General features: G+C 38.6%; 1 protein-coding gene across 3 annotated transcripts in view; it reads left to right on the forward strand.

Moving 5' to 3' along the window:
- Nucleotides 1-24,755, forward strand: part of APIP (APAF1 interacting protein) — a 39,596-nt gene extending 14,841 nt beyond the window's left edge. The window contains exons 2-8 of one of the 3 annotated variants that reach the window (XM_025355913.1): nt 4,628-4,722; nt 6,360-6,460; nt 17,242-17,290; nt 18,654-18,771; nt 19,096-19,231; nt 23,621-23,788; nt 24,307-24,755. In XM_025355913.1, the coding sequence (XP_025211698.1) occupies nt 4,628-4,722; nt 6,360-6,460; nt 17,242-17,290; nt 18,654-18,771; nt 19,096-19,231; nt 23,621-23,788; nt 24,307-24,406 (767 nt within the window). In that variant the 3' untranslated portion in view covers nt 24,407-24,755. Of the gene's footprint in view, nt 1-4,627; nt 4,723-6,359; nt 6,461-17,241; nt 17,291-18,653; nt 18,772-19,095; nt 19,232-23,620; nt 23,795-24,306 lie in introns of all 3 variants that reach the window. The other 2 variants (XM_025355914.1, XM_025355915.1) reach the window with 2 other exon arrangements.
- Nucleotides 24,756-25,172: the final 417 nt, after the last annotated feature.

A 25,172-nucleotide genomic window follows, 5' to 3' on the forward strand; every position in this document is an offset into this window, starting at 1 on the left:
AGGGGAGGCCTGGTTTAGAGAGGAGAAGAGAGAGACTGGCTCCAGTATCCAGAAGGAATTCGTTCGTTCGTTCGTTCCTCCCTCCCTCCCTCCCTCCCTTCCTTCCTTCTTTCCTTCCTTCCATTTCCAGAATCACCTGAGGTTCCTGTGCTGTAGTGGTAGTCTGAGTTGCTGGAGCCAGGGATTTGAGCCCCGGGACCCATCGGTCCTGCTGGACCATCTGTGAGACTGGTTCTGAACCCAGTGACCTCCATCTCTGGGGGCAGTTCGGTCTCCAGTGGCCTCCGCCACAGTCTGGACAGGGTCGAGGTGGCTTTGTCTTGCTACCTGGACATTCTTTCTTAAAATGCCCTGACTTGCCACATCAATAACAACTAGTGGATGCACCTAGGGGATCCTGGACTTTGCAAGTTTGCACCACTGCTACTAGAACCTCTGTTGTCTTCTTGTATTTCCTTTCCGTTTATTGGGCTTCCTCCTGATCCCTATTGTAAAAGACCAAAGTGGCTTTCTCAGGAGGTTTTCTAGGGTACTATCTGGCCCTGTAGCTTGCTTTTATAGTTTCCTTTTAATATCGGGAGCTACCTGTGTAATAAACTTGTCCTTGAGAATGAGCTGTCCCTTGATTGAATCAGGGGATAAATACGTATGTTTTATTAGTGCCTCTCTCAGCCTTTCCATAAAGACTATGGGATTCTCGTCTGGTCTTTAGTCTATCATAGACAGTTTAGAGTAATTGAGAGGTTTGGCTCTGGTTTTCCATGGGCCCTCTAATACACACATTGAAGGTGCTTCCTTTTCTGTTCATCTCCTGAGTTATTGGGGTTCCAATCAGGGGTGTCTACCAGAACTGCTTCCCTTCCTAGTGGGAATGGAGTTTTCACTTCTTCCTCACCTTCCCTATCTCCTCTTTGTCTCCTTGGTCTGCTATAGGAGGCATGTTACTCATCTCCATATTTTTCTGCTGCCTGCAGAACTGCCTGCTTTTCAGCTGCAATGAGTGTCTAACATAGCAGCAACATAACATCCCTCTATGTGAGGTCAAATACCTGAGTTAAATTTTGGAAAATTTCTATCTAACTACCTGGGTTGTCAGAAAATCGGCCTAAGTCTCCCTTTATTTGCTTAAGGTCCTGTAATGAAAAGGCAACTTGAACCCTCATGGCACCATTCCCATCAAGCATTTCCTGCAGAGGTAAGAGTGAAGCGGGGAGAGTAGGATATACTGGAGATGGTGGAGCTGGAGGAGCTGATGGTACAATTGGAGGGGACTGGAAGGGTTAGGACATTCAATAGCTGTCTCAGATTGCTCCTTAGGAACCTGCTTTAGCACTGGGGAAGGCCTATGGGCTTGCCTGCCATGGCTGGTAAAGGAACTGGGTCAGTTGTGCAGAACTTGTAAAAGTCTGGGTTTCACAGGGCAAAGAACGTCTATGCATACGGGACCACAGTCCATTTGCCCTTCTGTCTACAGAAAAGCTCTAACTGTTGGATGATATTAAAATCAAGGCTCCTCCAAGAAGGCCAGGTTTGTCTGTCCTCAAGATAGTAAGAAGGCCATGCCCTTGTGCAACAGATTATGAGGCACTTATTCTTCAAAGTCTCAAGGTCCAAGCAGTCCCAGTGTTTTAAAATCCACTCCAGGGGACTGCATGCTGAAGACAATCTGTTACCCATTTAGAAAGAGAAGTGAGAATAAAAGTGTCCCTTTAGTCTCCTTCCTTTCTGTATATGACCCAGGGTGGAGAAGAAAACAGTGGGAGCATCCCCCAACTATTTTCCCTCCCTGGTTCCTGGATCCCACCTCCCTGTTAAATGTGCAGCCCATGACTATAGGCGTGACTCTCCAAGCCATGGCACCAGAGGAACTAGATTTTTGGGCCTAGTTGCACTTCCCCAAGCAGCCCTAGTCCTCTGCTTATTATTTCCCTTCGACCTCCTAGACTTGTGTGACCTGTGTAACTCCCTAAAAGAAATGGATCTCAAGAAAAACTAGGTAATGGGACAAGGCCCCTTTAATGGAGGGGGTGTGCTAGATTGAACTCTATATCCTGCTATTATGGCCCATGCTAAAGCATTTACCCTTAGAAAAATGGTTCCGGTTAACTTCTGGACTTAAAAATCCCCTTACTAGTTAAGTACTACCTTAATCGGAGACAGAATAGGTGCCTTTAAGGAACGTAGGAACCAAATGACCGTTTTCCTGCTGATGGGACAATATTGAGACTAAAATTTGGCCACACAGAAGACATTTAACCCCTATCTGTTGAAAGCAGAATTTTCCTGTTCACGGAAGAGGCTTAGAGCCCGATTTCTAGTGGTGCAAAAGGAAGCTGCAGTGTTACCATTTAAAAAAAAAAAAAGTGCCTCATGAAGAGGATTTCTATTTCCACTAGGTGGCACTGTTGGTTTAGAAATACTATGTGCTCGCGGCTGGGGCGGGTGGATCACGAGGTCAGGAGATCGAGACCATCCTGGCTAACACGGTGAAACCCCGTCTCCACTAAAAATGCAAACAGTTAGCTGGGCGCGGTGGTGGGTACCTGTATTCCCAGCTACTCGCGAGGCTGAGGCAAGAGAATGGTGTGAACCCGGGAGGCGGAGCTTGCAGTGAGCCAAATCGCGCTACTGCACTCCAGCCTGGGTGATAGAGTGAGACTCCGCCTCAAAAAAAAGAGAAAAGAAAAGAAATACTATGTGCTCGCTAGAGAAGCGGTAGAGAGACCTGGAAATGCCCTGCACTCTCCAGACCAAGGGCAGAGAGAGAGAGAGAGAGAGAGACGCTCACTCTGGGTGGGGGTAGGGAGGAGGGCGAGGAAAGGAACCCTCTTTTCCTAGAAGATTGCAACAGCATTCCTGAGCTAAACTCCTGGTTACTAAATTCCCGCACATTCTACACAGAGAGAGAGAAAGAGACCGTGGATAGAAAAAGAAGGAAAGTTTTGTGACAGGATAGCTGGGGATTCTCTGCCAAAACCCGAAATGGGCTGTTGGAGGCTGGGTCCAATCCAGAGACCTTTGAATAACGCCAGGGTGTGTCCTGGCCAGAAATTTGCAGTTGCCTCAGAACTTTTCCCAGCCTCACCCGATGGTAAGGTTTCCCCATGAAAGGAAACTGATTCGAAACACGGCCAACATTCCCAATGACCCGTGGGTATTAGGGGGTTCTCCGTGTTCTCACCTGGAAGCTTAACATCCCAGGCTTTAGAATGGCAGTCATGATAAGCGTATTTTTATCTAGCTGAAGGATGTCTGTTGATTGATTTGATTTGATTTTAAAATAGAGGCCAAGAGCCCCTCAGAATGATAGAACAGATTTTAGGTTTGCTCCTATAGTCACGACTCCGATGAATGTTGTACCTCAGATTCCCGGCCAGTGCACCAAAATGATACGACTCCGATGACTGAGGGAACACCAGGGCCCTTTGTCTCGCACCAATTTAGATAAATGACACGGACATCCGTGGAGTGGTTTTAAGGAATGGCAAGTTTAATAGGCAAGAAAGAAGCTCCCCTGTACAGAGAGGAGGGTGGCTCCAAGCGGAGAGAGAAAACCCCACGTGCAGCGGAAAACACTGGGTTATATTAGGAGGCTGGAGGAGGTGGTGTCTGATTTCCATAGGGCCCAGGGGATTGGTTTGACCAGATATGTCATTCATGTAGCCCACGCAAAAACTAGCCTTTTAATATTCAAATACAGGCCACCATGATGTTCTGCCCACGTGAAGATATCTGGGGTGACTATGGTGCTTGGCACACATGGTGTCAAGAAGAAGGTAGGAATCACCATATTGGATGGACCCAGTTTCTAATGGCTGGCATTTGCATATCAAAGCTTGCCAGCCTGACCCTTTAAGCCACTCTTCTGCTAGAAAAGAAATATTTTCGGAGCTACATTATTAAAAGAAAAAAAACAAACCTTACCAAGCTGCATTATTAAAAGAAAACAAAACCTTACCAACCTTACCCTCTCTGTCTAAAGTAATTTCTTAATAATTCCTATAATCTGCTATTTTAATTCAAGAATTTTCAGCTCTTTAAAATGAGAAGAAACTGACATTGACGGTGTCAGATATTGTGCTGATAGCGTTATGTCCATTGTAGCTCATTTTAATCCTCACAGCATTTTCATTGTAGGGATAAGTAAACTGACACCCAAAGTCGTGTAAGCAATAAATCCAGTAATGTGGATTTGACTTTTAAGTCAGCTAACTCCAAGTCTAAGTTGAATCAGAACTTTTAGCAATTTCTAGGTTCTCATGTTACTAATTTTATATTTTGAAGGTTACTCCATCAGTCATCATTTGTAATACTTAAAATGAGTAAGTAGAACATTAGCACTGAATCTGGGGAAAAACACCACAATTTCAAGTATTCAGTTAAGTAGCTGAGAATTCAGCCTGTTAAATAATGATCCCTTTTTGAACTCAGAGATGTTTTTCCCGCTTTACCCAGTGACAGGACCTGTAAAGGCATGCTTCCTTGTTGTGATTTTCTCCACAGTGAATCTTGTTTTGTTCACTGTTACCTTGAAGGTAGACCTCATTGGGGTCTCCAGTTTATGTGGGGATTTTTCATTAGGTTCTCTCGAATTGATCAGGGCCTGGGTTTTGTCTCATGCTTCTAGTGGCTTACATGGCTATCAGAATTGAAGCTCCAGGTCACCAGAGTTTTGCAATACCTTCAGGAACATTCTGGCTTTGGAGTTTACTTCTCTCCCAGGTAGTCTCATTCTCATTTGTTGTTGTTGTTGTTGCTTTGTTATACTTTTAGGTTCTGGGATCCATGTGCAGAATGTGCAGGTTTGTTACATAGGTATACCTGTGCCATGGTGGTTTGCTGCACCCCTCAACCCGTCATCGACGTTAGGTATTTCTCCTAATGCTATCCCTCCTCTAGCTGCCCACCTCCTGACTGGCCCCAGTGTGTGATGTTCCCTTCCTTGTGTCCATGTGTTCTCATTGTCCAACTCCCACTTATGAGTGATAACATGTGGTGTTTGGTTTTCTGTTCCTGTGTTAGTTTGCTGAGAATGGTTTGCACCTTCATCCATGTCCCTACAAAGGATGTGAACTCATCCTTTTTTATGGCTGCATAGTATTCCATGGTGTATATGTACCACATTTTCTTTATCCAGTCTAACATTGATGGGCATTTGGGTTGATTCCAAGTCTTTGCTACTGTGAATAGTGCTGCAGTAAACATACGTGTGTGTCTTTATAGTAGAATCCCAGTAATGGGATTGCTGGGTCAAATGGTATTTCTGGTTCTAGATCCTTGAGGAGTCACCACAATGTCTTCCACAATGGTTGAACTAATTTACACTCCCACCAACGGTGTAAAAGCGTTCCTATTTCTCCACATCCTTTCTAGCATCTATCGTTTCCTGACTTTTTAATGATCGCCGTTCTAACTAGTGTGAGAGTCTCATTCTCATTTTTTATGGTCCCTGTGAAACCTTACTTTCTTGCCAGCTCAACAACTTGTTTTGAAATATTTTTTAAAATAATTTATTCAGCATTTGTACTTATTTTCAAGATAAGGATTGTATATCATACTGCCCAAAATGGAATTCATTGTATTTCTTCTTTATTTATTTTGTTTGTTTTCATTAATTTAAACCACAAAAAAGCAGGAGAAAATGGTGTGGATTTTTTTTTCTAAAGAAGTAATCATTGGACTTACAAAAATAAGGCTTGGTATTTATCTGTCTGTATACATACACATACACACACTCATAATCACATATCTTTGTAAAATGGGTTAAGCAAGTGTTAACTGAGATTGTTTCTTAGTGTTTTTTATAATTTGCTTCACTTTATTTTCTATAATGAGTATATGTTGCTTTTGCAATAAGAGAAACTAAAATCATGGGAAAAAGGACTTTTTTGGAATAAAAATGCAATTGAACCAACACACAGAGTATGTGTTGAATGTGTAACTATCATAATATCTCATATATATATATCATCAAGCCTTAGTTAAATAAGGTGCTTTGTGTAAATAAATGTTCTGGACAGACTGTTCCTTCAGCATGAGATTCTGTTTTCTTTCAGCCATTTTAGTTGATACTTTGTAATATATACTGGGCATTTCCCCACCTTGTTTTTGCAGCCTGTTCCTTAGTGTTGGACTATATGGCCCTATACTGAATAATCCCGGGTTGCCAAATAATGTAGTAGATCCACTTTCTAAACATTAAAAACAAAATATGTCTGTAATAGTTTTTTCCCTCACTGTACTCTTTCTATAGTATGTTTTCTTAAACTTTCTTAAATTAGCTTCTTATTAGAAACACCAGCTGGAATAGTTACTTGATAAAATGATGTTTGTTTTAAAAATCATTGCCTTCTTTTTAGGACAAGGAGCATCCAAGATACCTGATCCCAGAACTTTGCAAACAGTTTTACCATTTGGGCTGGGTCACTGGGACTGGAGGAGGAATTAGCCTGAAGCATGGGTAAGTTTCTGGCAGCCTTTATTACTAGGAACTCTCCATTTGAGTAGACCACAGCGAGTCTAATGTGTTACATCCAAAGAACAACTGATGATCAGTTTTATGTGATACCGTAGGTCTTTAGTTTCTAAATGGACAAGTGGACATTTGTATAACTGAATGGAAGCAATGTACAAAAGCTGAAGATGTATCAAATACCTGAAGATTGAAGAACTACAATTTCAGATCACAATAATTTAGTCCTCAGTTTTTGAGTACCAGAGTTAAATAACATGCTACCAAGTATGTTCATATACCTGAAATTCCAGCGGATCCTCTCTGGGTAGATAGGATTTGTTTCAAAGGTTCAGGTACTTTGTTTTTTGAAACAGAGTCTCGCTCTGTCACTCAGGCTAGAGTGGAGTGGTGCAATCATGGCTCACTGCAGCCTTGACTTCCCAGGCTTAAACAATCCTCCCACCTCATCCTCCTGGGTAGCTGGGACTACAGGCATGCACCACCACGCCTGGCTAATTTTTTCTTTTTTTTTTCTTTTTTTTTTTTTTTTGTAGAGACTGGGTCTCACTGTGTTGCATGGGCTGGTCTTGAACTCCTAGGCTCAAGCAACCCACCTGCCTCGGCATCCCAGATACATATTTTAAAGTCACTTAAATACAGATGACTAATCATTAAAAATCCTAATAATTTTTTTATTGAATCAAAAGAAAGGCAGTATGCTTCCTAAGCACCTGTATCATTAATGAATATCGTACCTGCTAATCTGTATTCCTCAGAGGACAAAATAAGATGTACTGGACTGAAATTGAAGCAGGAAGGATAAATAGTATTCAATTGCTCATTGTATTTATTTAGTGTCATTTATTCAAGAAGATAAAGAAAGTAAGTGTTAGTAAGAAGTAACTTGCTATCAATGAAATTAAGATTATAGAATCTCATTCAAGGATTTCCAACATAGGATTAATCTTTTCTTCCTCCTGAAATGTGTTAGGAATATTATTGTCTGGAGGCTGTGTGTTAAATTGAGTGATGTTGATTTATTACTTCATTCTAATTCACTTTCTTTAACAAAATTGGATTATTAAAATATTTATGTGCTGATAAGTATATATAGTCATGCCCCCAAAGAGGCTGCATTGCATATTAACGAATGGAATGTTAAATATAATCAGAACATTTTGAACAAAAGGGAGTCTATGGTATACCACAAGATGATGCCATTATAATTTTATCTGCTTTAAATTACTGAGTTAACTCATGAAATTTTCATTGAACGTTGGGAAATGACAAGAGGTGCCTCTGTTAGCAACTAGCACACTTAGGGATGGAAGTCATTTTGAACAAAAGGGAGTCTATGGCATACCACAAGATGATGCCATTGTAATTTTATCTGCTTTAAATTACTGAGTTAACTCATGAAATTTTCATTCTGGCACAGTTAGGGATATAAGTATGCTCTCAGTCTAGTAAGATTATGTTTCACATGGTAGATCAATAAATCCATCTGTGCCTCCTCTCTTACCATCAGCCTAGCTGCTGATGTGTAAATACAGCATTGCTCGAGCTTTCACATTAGTTTGCCAAAACTTTCAAGATGGCCTATTCACAGCAAACCCTATGATAACAACATTTATTCTTGTTTCATGTATCCATTTAGAAGTTGAGTCCCAGTAATACAGTTTCCCAACTGTGTTATTTATAATAAATCATATTCTAAATGCTGCCTTTAGTTAACTGCTTTTTATTTGCATGTTCAGAAATAGTTTGTGTATGTATAAAATAAAGCTTTCTACCAAATGAGCTAAAAATAACCATTTCCAACTGGCTTTTTTAAAAAAACCAGCCAAGTTAGAAATAGGTGAATGCAGGACTCAAGATGAAATTTTTCTTATCAAAAAGACATAAAGAACTATGTTCTTTCTAGTAGAATTTTACTAATCCACGCACTACCATTGTATGTGGCCACCATAAACCACTCATTGGCACATCTTTTAAAATTAAATGGTTTTTATAGCACTATAATCAGCTTATAGGAAATTTTCATCATGTATGTGAAATGCTTTATCCTTAGTTCTTAATGGGTATGGAGATCATGGATGGAAAGAGCCACAGTCATGTGGCACTGTATTTGGAATCTTATTAAATTTGTGCTTTACGTAGTAAAATGAATATTTTGTAGTAAAATGTTGGTTTTTTTCCCCTAATATTTAAATGACTTAAGTCACTAGCGTTATCAGCAATACTATTCTCATGTTGTTAGTGAAAGTTTGGCTCTTTGATGCTTAGGGCAAATAAATTTGGAATAAAGTGCAAACCCAATAAATTATGATTCCACAATAATATAGACAATAAAATTGGGAACATAAAATGATTTACTGATTCCAAGGTTTGACTCGGCCATTCCAGCTTATGCCACAAGTGTGTGGTACCAAAAATTAAGTCACAAGAAGGAAATAAAGGACCGAAAAAATAATAGTAATCAAGGCAATTCCAGGATACTCAATAGCCACTGGGTTTAGGTTAGATCCCTATCATTCAAATTTGTAATTTCCTATTTTCACAGAATAATATTGACAGGTGTCGGAGAGACTGATCCTGTTGCATGTGATTAGGACTACAATTAATAAAGTCATATTGTAGACAAAATAATTGAAGCACTATAAGATTTAAATTATTTTTTAAATGACCAGAAAGCAAATAAAAATAGAAGCAACTGAACAAAAGATGTATTTTGACCTCTTGGGGGTTGGCCCTTGCTTACCACAGGGAAAATGCAGGAGTACAGAGAAGTATATTCCAAAATTTAGTAACTTGAAATTCAAAATGCTTTCTGTGTGTGGCTTAAAGCACCAAGTAGGTATTTCACTTTAGTATATGGCGTGTTTCTATTCTAAAAAACACTGTCATTTTTATATTTTTATCCAGATATCTCGTTCTTTGTAGGTGTAAATATATTTTTCTAAAACATATTTGGCTAATGTTTTAATTACCCTAAGTTCATCAAAGTCTAAATTAATTTCAGTTTTACAAAGACATTTACAGGACTCAGCATACCAAGTCACTGAATAAACAGAATACCCTACTTTATAGAATAGTTTTACTTACCAGCAGACCGTTTTGTACTTTATTTGAGTCTATTCCCAGGACTGCATAAATTTCTACCCACATAAGAAGACCCACAAGTCCACTTATCTATACAGGTGAGTGGACCACGTACCATACATGAGTCTAGAGCTTCTTCCATGTTACACAAGGACACCAGATTTAGATCACTGGTATTCACAAAGAGCCCTTGTTAATAGTATGATCCCAACCCATTCTCACTGGTTCCAGAGGAATATCCCTTTATGTTATCCTTATGTCGCAGAACTCGGAAACAATAACCACTTCATGAAAGCGAATGCTTGCATGCAGCTTACAGTGCATTGGATTTCCACTCACATTATCAGACATTTGTTTTCTAGACTTCATCAGTAGAACCTTAAAGAAACTTCTGTTTCACCCTACATTTTTATTGATTCCAAGCCTACAGGTTTATTAGTAACCTGAACTTCAGCAGCTTGATGTATAGGCCATTATCCTCATTTGCACTATGAAATGTTTGATATGTGTTCAATGTCCCTATGTCTGTGCCTTACTGGCAGAAACTAGAGCATGCAGGTACTGGCATTTTCTTGGTTTACATATATATGGGCAGCTCATTAATACTCTCTGGTGGCAACTGAAACTGGTAATTTATCAAAGATATCCAACGAAAAGAGAAAAAATCTGATACGTGAGCCAAGGGACGTTTGTTTAGTTGTTGAGGGTGGAGAGACTTTAGACAAGATTTGAAATTAATTTCCAGGAGGGGGCGGAGCAAGATGGCCAAATAGGAACAGCTCCAGTCTCCAACTCCCAGCGCGAGCCACACAGAAGACTGGTGATTTCTGCATTTTCAACTGAGGTACTGGGTTTATCTCACTAGGGAGTGCCTGACAATCAGTGCTGGTCAGCTGCTGCAGCCCGACCAGCGAGAGCTGAAGCAGGGCGAGCTGAAGCAGGGTGAGGCATCGCCTCACCTGGGAAGTGCAAGGGGGAAGGGAATCCCTTTTCCTAGCCAGGGGAATTGAGACACACAACACCTGGAAAATCGGGTAACTCCCACCCCAATACTGCGCTCTACCAAGGATCTTAGCAAACGGGCACACCGGGAGACTATATCCCACACCTGGCCGGGAGGGTCCCACGCCCACGGAGCCTCCCTCATTGCTAGCACAGCAGTCTGCGATCTCCTGGCAAGGCAGCAGCGAGGCTGGGGGAGGGGCGCCTGCCATTGCTGAGGCTTAAGTAGATAAAGCGGCTGGGAAGCTCAAACTGGGTGGAGCTCACAGCAGCTCAAGGAGCCCTGCCTGTCTCTGTAGACTCCACCTCTGGGGACAGGGCACAGCTAAACAACAACAACAAAAAGCAGCTGAAACCTCTGCAGACGCAAACGACTCTGTCTGACAGCTTTGAAGTGAGCAGTGGATCTCCCAACACGGAGGCTGAGATCTGAGAACGGACAGACTACCTGCTCAAGTGGGTCCCTGACCCCTGAGTAGCCTAACTGGGAGACATCCCCCACTAGGGGCAGACCGACACCCCACACCTCACACGGTGGAGTACACCCCTGAGAGGAAGCTTCCATAGCAAGAATCAGACAGGTACACTTGCTGTTCAGCAATATTCTATCTTCTGCAGCCTCTGCTGCTGATACCCAGGCAAACAGGGTCTGGAGTGGACCTCAAGCAATCTCCAACAGACCTACAGCTGAGGGTCCTGACTGTTAGAAGGAAAACTAACAGGAAGGACACCCACACCAAAACCCCATCAGTACGTCACCATCATCAAAGACCAGAGGCAGATAAAACCACAAAAATGGGGAAAAAGCAGGGCAGAAAAGCTGGAAATTCAAAAAGAAGAGTTCATCGCCCCCTGCAAAGGAACGCAGCTCATCACCAGCAACGGATCAAAGCTGGACGGAGAGTGACTTTGACGAGATGAGAGAAGAAGGCTCCAGTCCATCAAACTTCTCAGAGCTAAAGGAGGAATTACGTACCCAGCGCAAAGAAACTAAAAATCTTGGAAAAAAAGTGGAAGAATTGATAGCTAGAATAATTAATGCAGAGAAGGCCATAAACGAATGGACAGAGATGAAAACCATGACACGAGAAATACGTGACAAATGCACAAGCTTCAGTAACTGACTCGATCAACTGGAAGAAAGAGTATCAGCGATTGAGGATCAAATGAATGAAATGAAGCGAGAAGAGAAACCTAAAGAAAAAAGAAGAAAAAGAAATGAACAAAGCCTGCAAGAAGCATGGGATTATGTAAAAAGACCAAATCTACGTCTGATTGGGGTGCCTGAAAGTGAGGGGGAAAATGGAACCAAGTTGGAAAACACTCTTCAGGATATCATCCAGGAGAACTTCCCCAACCTAGTAGGGCAGGCCAACATTCAAATTCAGGAAATACAGAGAACGCCACAAAGATACTCCTCGAGAGGAGCAACTCCAAGACACATAATTGTCAGATTCACGAAAGTTGAAATGAAGGAAAAAATCTTAAGGGCAGCCATAGAGAAAGGTTGGGTTACCCACAGAGGGAAGCCCATCAGACTAACAGCAGATCTCTCAGCAGAAACTCTCCAAGCCAGAAGAGAGTTGGGGCCAATATTCAACATTCCTAAAGAAAAGAATTTTAAACCCAGAATTTCATATCCAGCCAAACTAAGTTTCATAAGTGAAGGAGAAATAAAATCCTTTACAGATAAGCAAATGCTTAGAGATTTTGTCACCACCAGGCCTGCCTTACAAGAGACCCTGAAGGAAGCACTAAACATAGAAAGGAGCAACCGGTACCAGCCATTGCAAAAACATGCCAAAATGTAAAGACCATCGAGGCTAGGAAGAAACTGCATCAACTAACGAGCAAAATAACCAGTTAATATCATAATGGCAGGATCAAGTTCACACATAACAATATTAACCTTAAATGTAAATGGACTAAATGCTCCAATTAAAAGACACAGACTGGCAAACTGGATAAAGAGTCAAGACCCATCAGTTTGCTGTATTCAGGAGACCCATCTCACATGCAGAGACATACATAGACTCAAAATAAAGGGATGGAGGAAGGTCTACCAAGCAAATGGAGAACAAAAAATAGCAGGGGTTGCAATACTAGCCTCTGAGAAAACAGACTTTAAACCATCAAAGATCAAAAGAGACAAAGAAGGCCATTACATAATGGTAAAGGGATCAATTCAACAGGAAGAGCTAACTATCCTAAATATATATGCACCCAATACAGGAGCACCCAGATTCATAAAGCAAGTCCTTAGAGACTTACAAAGAGACTTAGACTCCCGTACAATAATAATGGGAGACTTCAACACCCCACTGTCAACATTAGACAGATCAACGAGACAGAAAGTTAACAAGGATATCCAGGAATTGAACTCATCTCTGCAGCAAGCAGACCTAATAGACATCTACAGAACTCTCCACCCCAAATCAACAGAATATACATTCTACTCAGCACCACATCACACTTATTCCAAAATTGACCACATAATTGGAAGTAAAGCACTCCTCAGCAGATGTACAAGAACAGAAATTATAACAAACTGTCTCTCAGACCACAGTGCAATCAAACTAGAACTCAGGACTAAGAAACTCAATCAAAACCGCTCAACTACATGGAAACTGAATAACCTGCTCCTGAATGACTACTGGGTACATAACAAAATGAAGGAAGAAATAAAGATGTTCTTTGAAACCAATGAGAACAAAGATACAACATACCAGAATCTCTGGGACACATTTAAAGCAGTGTGTAGAGGGAAATTTATAGCCCTAAATGCACACAAGAGAAAGCTGGAAAGATCTAAAATTGACACTCTAACATCACAATTAAAAGAACTAGAGAAGCAAGAGCAAACACATTCAAAAGCTAGCAGAAGGCAAGAAATAACTAAGATCAGAGCAGAACTGAAGGAGATAGAGACACAAAAAACCATCCAAAAAAACAATGAATCCAGGAGTTGGTTTTTTGAAAAGTTCAACAAAATTCATAGACCACTAGCAAGACTAATAAAGAAAAAAAGAGAGACGAATCAAATAGACGCAATAAAAAATGATAAAGGGGTTATCACCACCGACCCCACAGAAATACAAACTACCATCAGAGAATACTATAAACACCTCTACACAAATAAACTAGAAAATCTAGAAGAAATGGATAATTTCCTGGACACTTACACTCTCCCAAGACTAAACCAGGAAGAAGCTGAATTCCTGAATAGACCAATAGCAGGCTCTGAAATTGAGGCAATAATTAATAGCATACCAATGAAAAAAAGTCCAGGACCAGATGGATTCACAGCTGAATTCTACCAGAGGTACAAGGAGGAGCTGGTACCATTCCTTCTGAAACTATTCCAATCAATAGAAAAAGAGGGAATCCTCCCTAATCATTTTATGAGGCCAACATCATCCTGATACCAAAGCCTGGCAGAGACACAACAAAAAAAAGAGAATTTTAGACCAATATCCCTGATGAACATTGATGCAAAAATCCTCAATAAAATACTGGCAAACCGGATCCAGCAGCACATCAGAAAGCTTATCCACCATGATCAAGTGGGCTTCATCCCTGGGATGCAAGGCTGGTTCAACATACGCAAATCAATAAACGTAATCCAGCATATAAACAGAACCAAAGACAAAAACCACATGATTATCTCAATAGATGCAGAAAAGGCCTTTGACAAAATTCAACAACCCTTCATGCTAAAAACGCCCAATAAATTCGGTATTGATGGAACGTATCTCAAAATAATAAGAGCTATTTATGACAAACCCACAGCCAATATCATACTGAATGGGCAAAAACTGGAAAAATTCCCTTTGAAAACTGGCACAAGACAGGGATGCCCTCTCTCACCACTCCTATTCAACATAGTGTTGGAAGTTCTGGCTAGGGCAATCAGGCAAGAGAAAGAAATCAAGGGTATTCAGTTAGGAAAAGAAGAAGTCAAATTGTCCCTGTTTGCAGATGACATGATTGTATATTTAGAAAACCCCATTGTCTCAGCCCAAAATCTCCTTAAGCTGATAAGAAACTTCAGCAAAGTCTCAGAATACAAAATTAATGTGCAAAAATCACAAGCATTCTTATACACCAGTAACAGATAAACAGAGAGCCAAATCATGAATGAACTTCCATTCACAATTGCTTCAAAGAGAATGAAATACCTAGGAATCCAACTTACAAGGGATGTAAAGGACCTCTTCAAGGAGAACTACAAGCCACTGCTCAGTGAAATAAAAGAGGACACAAACAAATGGAAGAACATACCACGCTCATGGATAGGAAGAATCAATATCGTGAAAATGGCCATACTGCCCAAGGTAATTTATAGATTCAATGCCATCCCCATCAAGTTACTAATGAGTTTCTTCACAGAATTGGAAAAAACTGCTTTAAAGTTCATGTGGAACCAAAAAAGAGCCCGCATTGCCAAGACAATCCTAAATCAAAAGAACAAAGCTGGAGGCATCATGCTACCTGACTTCAAACTATACTACAAGGCTACAGTAACCAAAACAACATGGTACTGGTACCAAAACAGAGATATAGACCAATGGAACAGAACAGAGTCCTCAGAAATAATACCACACATCTACAGCCATCTAATCTTTGACAAACCTCAGAAAAACAAGAAATGGGGAAAGAATTCCCTATAATAAATGGTGCTGGGAAAATTGGCTAGCCATAAGTAGAAAGCTGAAACTGGATCCTTTCCTTACTCCTTATACAAAAATTAATTCAAGATGGATTAGAGACTTAAATCTTAGACCTAATACCATAAAAACCCTAGAAGAAAACCTAGGGAATACCATTCAGGACATAGGCATGGGCAAGGACTTCATGTCTAAAACACCAAAAGCAACGGCAACAAAAGCCAAAATTGACAAATGGGATCTAATTAAACTAAAGAGCTTCTGCACAGCAAAAGAAACTACCATCAGAGTGAACAGGCAACCTACAGAATGGGAGAAAATTTTTGCAATCTACTCATCTGGCAAAGGGCTAATATCCAGAACCTACAAAGAACTCAAACAAATTTACAAGAAAAAAACAACCCCATCGAAAAGTGGGCAAAGGATATGAACAGACAGTTCTCAAAAGAAGACATTCATACATCCAACAGACACATGAAAAAATGCTCATCATCACTGGCCATCAGAGAAATGCAAATCAAAACCACAATGAGATACCATCTCACACCAGTTAGAATGGCGATTATTAAAAAGTCAGGAAACAACAGGTGCTGGAGAGGATGTGGAGAAATAGGAACACTTTTACACTGTTGGTGGGATTGTAAACTAGTTCAACCATTATGGAAAACAGTATGGCGATTCCTCAAGGATCTAGAACTAGAAGTACCATATGACCCAGCCATCCCATTACTGGGTATATACCCAAAGGATTATAAATCATGCTGCTATAAAGACACATGCACACGTATGTTTATTGCGGCACTATTCACAATAGCAAAGACTTGGAATCAACCCAAATGTCCATCAGTGACAGACTGGATTAAGAAAATGTGGCACATATACACCATGGAATACTATGCAGCCATAAAAAAGGATGAGTTTGTGTCCTTTGTAGGGACATGGATGCAGCTGGAAACCATCATTCTCAGCAAACTATCGCAAGAACAGAAAACCAAACACCTTATGTTCTCACTCATAGGAGGGAACTGAACAATGAGATCACTTGGACTCGGGAAGGGGAACATCACACACCGGGGCCTATCATGGGGTGGGGAGGAGGGGGGAGGGATTGCATTGGGAGTTATACCTGATGTAAATGACGAGTTGATGGGTGCTGACGAGTTGATGGGTGCAGCACGCCAAGATGGCACAAGTATACATATGTAACAAACCTGCACGTTATCCACATGTACCCTAGAACTTAAAGTATAATAAAAAATAAAAATAAAAAAAAGAAATTAATTTCCAAATCAAATTTGAGAGCACCTTGTGGTAAATGGTAGGCTATAGCATCTCCTTTAGTCCAACATCTTGTAACAAAGAGATCTTCACATGTAGCCATTCTTATATTTTGAACTCTTTTTAGTTGTTTTAGCTTTTTACTAAATTTTTTCCAAGATATGTGTGCTTTTCAAATGGGAAGCATGTGATTCTATCCAAAAAGTAGCCCAGTGTTAATACAGTAATTTAAGAAACCGTCCAGCAGAGGTCTCTGAACTTCATGGTTTAATAAGAGCATTTCGAACAATAAATCAAACCTGATTCTTTGCATGACAGAAATATACTTCTATTGAGCATATTTTCCAGATTGGATTTTAGAATAACTGTATTTCACATAGGTTAAACTCTGCTTATTCATGTTTAAAGACACCGAAGACTTATGTTTTCAGATTTTTATTCCCCTAACTGGACAAAAACCTCGTTACCACCAACTTTGCACTATAAAAAGAATAAATATATATGAAAACGTGGAAGACAAAAGCAACAACTAATAATTCTACTATGCCACCAGCACTACAAAGGCATTGATGTAGTTTGACTTACTTTCTATGCAGCCAAAATCCATAATTAAATCAAGCAACTGGCTGTATTGCTTGATTTATAAAGAACATGCATGATTGGACTGTGAAGATACACTTTTCTTTGTGCAAAAGCAGGAAATAAATAAATACCAATTTGTATGTTTTGTGTTGCCAGCGATGAAATCTACATTGCTCCTTCAGGAGTGCAAAAGGAACGAATTCAGGTATGATAAAGGGATTCTTTAACCTCAGTGTCTCTTCTTCTTAATTACTGTTTTATGAAATGGAATTAATTTTAAGAGAAAACGTTCATTTTATCACAACAATTTGAATAACTAATCAAACATTTATTGAGTAATTATTAAATGTTTTTTAAGGTGGTAGATATCCTCCATACAACCAGTGTATGTTTTGAAATCTTATTCAGCCTATAGGGGGCAAAAGTGAATAGTGCAGTCTTAAATCACAGTAAAGAACAAGTATGACTTTGCAGCTTTATAACACTACGATCTTTATCAGGCTGGTGGAATAATCAGATTGATGGTCTCAGATGAAACAAATTAATTCATATTTCATAATAGCAAAGTTATTCTAATTTCGAGATTTCAAGTTATGAAACTTTGTTTCAGATTTTGAGAAGTCTCATTCTGTGTTAATGCTGGAGTAATACCCCAAATCTAGTTAAAGCAAACACATAATTATTTAACTTCTAATACAAGAAAAAAGAAAAGCTGCTTTGTTAATAAAACATTTATATTGTAGTTTTTTGATAAACCTTGGCAGATAAAAGCTACAAATCAGAAATACTTGAGGGTGAAGGGTGGGAGGAGATGAGGATGGAAAAACTGCTGTCAGTTACTATGCTTATTACGTGGGTGACAAAATAATCTGTACACCAGACTCTTGTAACATGCAATTTACCTATGTAACAAACCTCCACATGTACCCCTGGACCTAAAATAAAAGTTGAAAAAAAAAGAAAAACCTGTAGATCTACATAATTTCTTAAGCTTTAAGAAGAATATACCTTATTGAGATTAACCTTTCTGAGTACCAGCTAAATTTCTCAAGGGTTAGAAAATTTTACTCAAAATTTTGGTTTTATTTTACAAAATGTGGAGAAAAAATTTTAACACCCGTCTTTGGAATGTCGATTTCTTTATATAGGCTCTCTGAAATATAGTTGTGAAATTATAGGGCAAAGTTGAGAAGCTAAATTGATGAAATGACAGCAGTAAAATCATTACATAAATAGTAATTTTCCTTATCATTTTTTGTCTTCAATTTTTTTTTAATTTTTGAGATTTATATTAAACTTTTGAGAATATTTTTACCAGTAGAAATCATTTTTTTATTTCTCAAAATTGTTAAATTATTTTGAGAAACTATAATTATATATTTAAAATGTAAATTAAATATATACATATATTAGCACTCTTTGTATATGTATACTAAATATATACACAAGTATGTATACTATAGATAAACATTTTCTTGTATTCTTGTGTATATGTACACAAGAAAAGAAACATTTCTAGTTGGTATTTTATAAGCCCTCTTTTTTTCTTTTTTTCCCTCTATAAATAGCCTGAAGACATGTTTGTTTGTGATATAAATGAAAAGGACATAAGTGGACCTTTGCCATCTAAGAAGCTAAAAAAAAGCCAGTGTACTCCTCTTTTCATGAATGCTTACACAATGAGAGGTATGCAGAAAATGTATTCAACATAAAGAATATTTGCAGAGTAGGCTCCTCTAAATAATGGTAATTATTATTTCAGTTAACATTTCTTGGATACCCACCATATGCAAGAACTTTAAGTGCATGAACTTACTCAGTTTTCACATCAACCTATGAGGAAGGTCCATTATTCCACTTACCCTGGTGCCCACCACCAACTTATTCCATGCCAGGAAAAATAAGCCCATAACCATATGTATATATATGTCTAACTATATGGCCTTTTTTTTCTTTAAAAGCTGTAATTCGGCCTTCACTGAGCATGCAGCTTTCTTCTTCCTCCTCCAGGAGCAGGTGCAGTGATTCATACCCACTCTAAAGCTGCTGTGATGGCCACCCTTCTCTTTCCAGGACGGGAGTTTAAAATTACACATCAAGAGATGATAAAAGGAATAAAGAAATGTACTTCTGGAGGATATTATAGGTATTTTTTTTCCTTTTCTTAAATAATTTGAAAAGAATTCTTCCTTCTCTTTGGTAAATAGAATACTGATCATTTTATGCGTATAATGAGATGTCATGGGATCTGTATTAAATAATACTCCATTTAATATTACACTTCCAGACCTATTCTCATGACACAAATGGGATGTCTTCCCTCCTCTCCCGCCCCTATACCAGCCATGGTAAATTAGCAATATGAATAATGAAATATTTGTTTAAGTAAACTGAAAAAAATCTTGACTGAGAGCTCTACCATTATGGAAAGACTATGGTCCTATATTGAGGCACCCAAAGATCTCTTCACCTTCACTTTGGTCTTCAGAAATTTGAGCAGTGACTACAGTTTATACTTCATGATGATTTAATTTAGTGTTTCCGGAATATTTTCATATTTATGTAAGTTTTCTTAATAAAGTAGATCTCTGTATTTTTAGAATTTTTCAGTGTGGAAGGTGATATGGATAGTAAGTATAGATTACCATTCTAGATCAGTTTAAATAAATTCACCAGTCCACAAAAGTGTAGTAATTCTTCATAATTCTAGAATATAATGGCATGAAGAAACATGTTCTCAGTGTTCAGGGGCAAGCTAAGCATTTCATTTGAGTTTATTAGCATTCTCATTCCTGAACCTTCACTCTTAATTTCCTAAAGGGCTTGATCCTACCTTGCCTTGTTTAGAGGTACTACAATATCATATTCTTACTGCACATAATGGAATGTACATGTTTAAACTAGTGCACTGAGATACTGATTTGATTTCAGTTAATATTTATTGTGTGCTTAAAGCATTCCTCAGGACTGTGAAACACCAATTTACAAAAGTTAAATATTTAAATTAAGAGAAGTGTACATACTGAGGAAAGTAGAGTCCCAGATTGCCTCTTCCATATCTGGGGCTGAAGAAGAGGACTTATGGGTGCTATCAGTTTCATATGAATTTTATTGTTTTGATGAAGAAATAAAAATAGATCAGAAGAATCAGTTTTTCTGAAAAGAGGGAAAAGGTAAGGTAGAGGAACAGGGCATAAGAGAGTCTTTGCAATTTTGTAGAGAGGCCAAACATGGTGGCCCTTTGCAATTTTGTTAGAGCCTAGCTGGGAAATGAGTAATAGAGTGATTATCACAGCTCAGGAGGCAGTGTTATTGTGTCTGAATTTGAAGAGAATCCTGAGTCTAATCAAAAGAAGGGCAATGACAGCTGGATGAGGTAAGAAAGGATGGAGTTTAAAATTATCTACTGTATTTTTTTTTAAGTTTATCTTTTATATAAAGAACATCTTTAAAATACAGTCACATGTCACTGTGGATGGGGATATGTTCTGCGAAATGTGTCACTAGGTGATTTCATCATTGCTTGTGTATGCAGAGTGTACATACACAAACCTAGATGGTATAGCCTACTGCACACCCAGGGCATATGGTATAGCCTAATGCTCCTAGGCTACAAGCCTGCATAGCAGGTTAGTACAAAGTACTGTAGGCAATTGCAACACAATGGTAGGTATTTGTGTATCTAAACATAGAAAAGGTTCGGTAAAAAAATACGATGTAAAAGATAAAAAGTGTTACACCTGTCGAAGGCCCTGACCATGAACGGAGCTTGCAGGACTGGAAGTTGTTCTGGGTGAATCAGTGAGTGGTGAGTAAATGTGAAGACCCAGGACATTACACTGCGATAGACTTTATAAACATTGTACGTTTAGGCTACACGAAATTTATTGAAAACATTTCTTAATAACCTCAGCTTACTGTAACTTTTTTAGTTTATCAAGCTTTTACTTTTTTTTTTTTTTTAACTTTTGGACTCTTGTAATAGTACCTTAAAACACACATTGTACAGCTATACAAAAATATTTTCTTTATATCCTTATTCTATAAGTTTTTCTATTTTAATTTTTTTTTAACTTTTTAAAATTTTTTTTTTTTTAAATCTGAGACAGAAACACATGTATTAGCCTAAGTGTACACAGGGTCAGGGTCATCAATATCACTGCCTTCCACCTCCACACCTTGTCTCACTGGAAGGTCTTCAGGGGCAAGTAACATGCATGGAGCTCACATTTCCTGTGATAACAGGGCCGTCTTCTGGAATACCTCCTGAAGGACCTGCCTGAGGCTGCTTTACAGTTAACTTTTTAAAAACTATATAAGTAGAAAGAGTACACCCTAAAATAGTGTTTTAAAATTATAGTGTAATAAATACATAAACTACTAACATAGTCATTTATTATTATTATCAAGTATTAAATACTGTACATAATTGTATATGCTGTACTTTCATAGAGCTAGCAGCACAGTAGGTTTCTTTACACCAGCATCACCACAGATATTTGCATAATATGTGGTGCTGTAACCTTATGACAGCTAAGCGGTCATTAGGCGATAGGAGTTGTTGGGAGCCGAAAATGCCAAAGGGATCGTGACCAACTCAGCATTCCACTGGAGGCTGTATGATCAAACAGCTAACTGTTTATCATGAATGCAGGATGTGAGCAAACTCACCCTGCGCCTGCCACCAAAAGGTTTGCTGAGGGACATCACTCCCTGGCATAGGGCTCCTTGAAGTTCTCTGTTGAGAAATCTAGCACCTATTGTTTGAAGGATACAGTCTCACAAGCCTGCTGTGAACCAAATGGCTGACTGACAGCTGCCTGACAATCACCCCCCATTTCTCGTTGTCTCTTTTACCAATAAATATGGAGGGCTATGTAAAGCTCAGGGCCCTTGTCCACTAGAGGCAAGGTGCCCCCAACCCCTTCTTCCAAACGTACTCTCTTGTCTTTATCTTTTATTCCCATGTTCACCCCCTTTGTTCAGTCCACCAGGTCCATGCAGGTTAGGAGTTTTTCAGCTCCGTTATAATCTTATAGGACCACTGTGCCTGACATTGACATATCTGTGGTCTGACATTGACAGAAACATGGTTTCTGTCATGACTGTACTAGTTCTTACCAGGGAAGGTTAACATATGTATCTGTATAATGTATACGTATATACATGTGTATATAATATATATGTATACATATATTATAGTTGTATAATGGTATACGTATACATAACATTTATATTATAATTGTACTCCCTTTCAGAAGCAGCGTTTCTATGGTACAGTGAAAACAATGCTCTTTGAGGGTCAAAGGGCTATCCTGGCTCTCTTTCTCATTTAACTTGTCTGGATCAGTGTCATGTTTGTAAAGTGGGAGCACTGGCTTGAATTCGCTTTCAGGTCTTATTTTGCTGTGAAATTATTTTGCTCCTGAAAATATATCTGACTATTGAGTGCATGCTAGAGAAAAATATAAGTTTGTGGTTCTCTTGGCCAATACTAGGAAAGATTTGAGACTAGCAATTCATTCCTTCAATATTAAGGATAGTGGGATTTGTTTTTTGTTTTTTGTTTTGTTTTGTTTTTTTTGAGACTAAGTCTGGCTCTGTTGCCCAGGCTAGAGTGTAGTGGCTCGATCTTGACTTATGCAACCTCCGCCTCCCGGGCTCAAGCTATTCTCTCACCTCAGTCTTCCGAGTAGCTGGGACTACAGGCATGCACCACCATACCTGGCTGATTCTTGTATTTTTTGTAGAGACAGGGTTTCACCACGTTGGCCAGGCTGGTTTTGAATTCATGAGCTCAAGCAGTCCACCTGCCTTGGCTTCCCAAAGTGCTGGGATTATAGCCATGAGCCACCGCACTCAGCCATAGTTAAGGATATTCTATAATTACCTCTGTTTTACTTAAGTGAAGTAATGGGCAGCTCTATACTCTTAATGATAATGGTTGGCCAAGTTATCAGTCACATGATGACTACTTAGTCTATGCTTGCCCTGCAGTAGCAATTTCTGAATACTTTAGCTAGAAATTTTTTTAAGTTTTAGCACTACAAAGTATCTGAGATACTAGTGCCACAAACCATGCTTGTGTTTATTGATTTGCCTATCTCAGATACTTTGGGGTTCTGCAGAAATGAAATACAGTGATTTTGTATTATTGGGAAATTCTTAATATATAATTCAATTTTTAATCTTTTCTATGCTTCTGATTCTGAAATATATCATTTGCCATCTCCTTGTGTAAATATTATGATTGTCCCTGCTTCAAGGAAACATTTGCATGATCTTGATGATTTCTTTGTTAGGTTTTGCTGTATTTTACAAATTTCCACCACTTAGGTTTAGGATTAGACCAAGCCTGCCACATTACCAAGGTACCTTTTGGTAGAGATGGTTATACAAGATACATAGAATAACACGCAATATCCTGTTCATAAAAAGAGCGTGTCTAACTGGTTACTTGAAAAAATTACATATTGTATACATAGCAATGCTTGATTTTTTTTAATGGAAAAAAATAGCTTGTTTTGTCTTACAGATATGATGATATGTTAGTGGTACCCATTATTGAGAATACACCTGAGGAGAAGGACCTCAAAGATCGAATGGCTCATGCAATGAATGAATACCCAGACTCCTCTGCAGTACTGGTCAGACGTCATGGAGTATATGTGTGGGGGGAAACATGGGAGAAGGCCAAAACCATGTGAGTGTAAATCAACATGGGAAATAAGTTACCACCCGCTAAATGTGAAAGAAAATAAAGTATGTCAGTTGGTTTAAATTTAAATTGTTTATCATTATTTCTAGATACTTTATTTTTATTATATATTCATTCATGAAGAAGTATTGATTGGATGAGCTATTGTTTGGCAAGGCTCTAGGAATGTTAATAGAGGAAGAAGACACAGATCCCAAGTTACAAAAGTTCTATTTCAGAAAGTGACATCTAGTTTTAAAAAAGTGTAAATTTATGTAGGCAGTATATTTTAAACTCTCTTCCATTTCCTGAGAGGTATGTAATATGGTTGCATGACTTAATATGATTCCTTTCTGTGTTTTAAAAATGTTGAGGGCAAAATAAAGTTTTGGCCTAGAATTGAGAGAAAATACGTACTAGGAACAAAGCAGAGTTAACTGTAAGAGAGGAGAAATGTGATTCTTTAGGATTGGAGAACTCTGTTGTTCAATAAACACTGGTTCTTTTTGCTTTTTGTTTTACAGGTGTGAATGTTATGACTATTTATTTGATATTGCCATATCAATGAAGAAAGTAGGACTTGATCCTTCACAGCTCCCAGTTGGAGAAAATGGAATTGTCTAAGCCAAAAGGAAGTCTAATTATATACAGAGATAAAGCTCAACATAATTATTATTTAAATAAAAGCTATTTTTTTAATGAATTGAAATTTTTCATGATGCTACTAATTTGCCACTAAATACTGCAAATGGTCACCCTGAATCTCTTCTGACATTGGATGTTATTTGCTTATATTCTTACAATTTTAAATGAGGGGACAGTGAAATGACAATTTTATACTCTATGTTTTTGTTTATTTTTAAATCCTTAGCAGCAAAATATTTGCCTTTAATTTCTTTTTTATATATACTCTCAGAAAATTCCTCTTAATTTTTAAAGATGCTGGTGATAATAAAATTCATTGGAAAATTTCCTCATTGTGAAATGAGCATTTTCTTGTTTTAATGTTGGTGTCAGAAAATATATGTGAAACATTAAGTCCAAATTTATTCCTCAATGTTAATGTTAATAGATTTCCCCCATTAACTTTAGTGTTTCCCTGTAGTCTACAATAGGGCACTCATTTTATTTTGGGATCAGTTGTGAAATTCAGATCAGGTGGTATTAACTCAAAATTCCCTTAACCAAACAGATCTTGATCAAACCAGTGATGTAATCAGAAAGTACCTTCTTTAAAATTGTTTTAAATTTTAGGTTTGGGGGTACACACATGAAGGTTTGTTACATAGACAAACATGTCAAGGGGTTTGTTGTACATATTATGTCACCCAGGTATTTAGTTCAGTCAGTACCCAATAGTTATCTTTTATGTTCTTCCTCCTCCCACCCT

This window comes from Theropithecus gelada, chromosome 14 (assembly GCF_003255815.1).
Source record: "Theropithecus gelada isolate Dixy chromosome 14, Tgel_1.0, whole genome shotgun sequence".
NCBI lineage: Eukaryota > Metazoa > Chordata > Mammalia > Primates > Cercopithecidae > Theropithecus > Theropithecus gelada.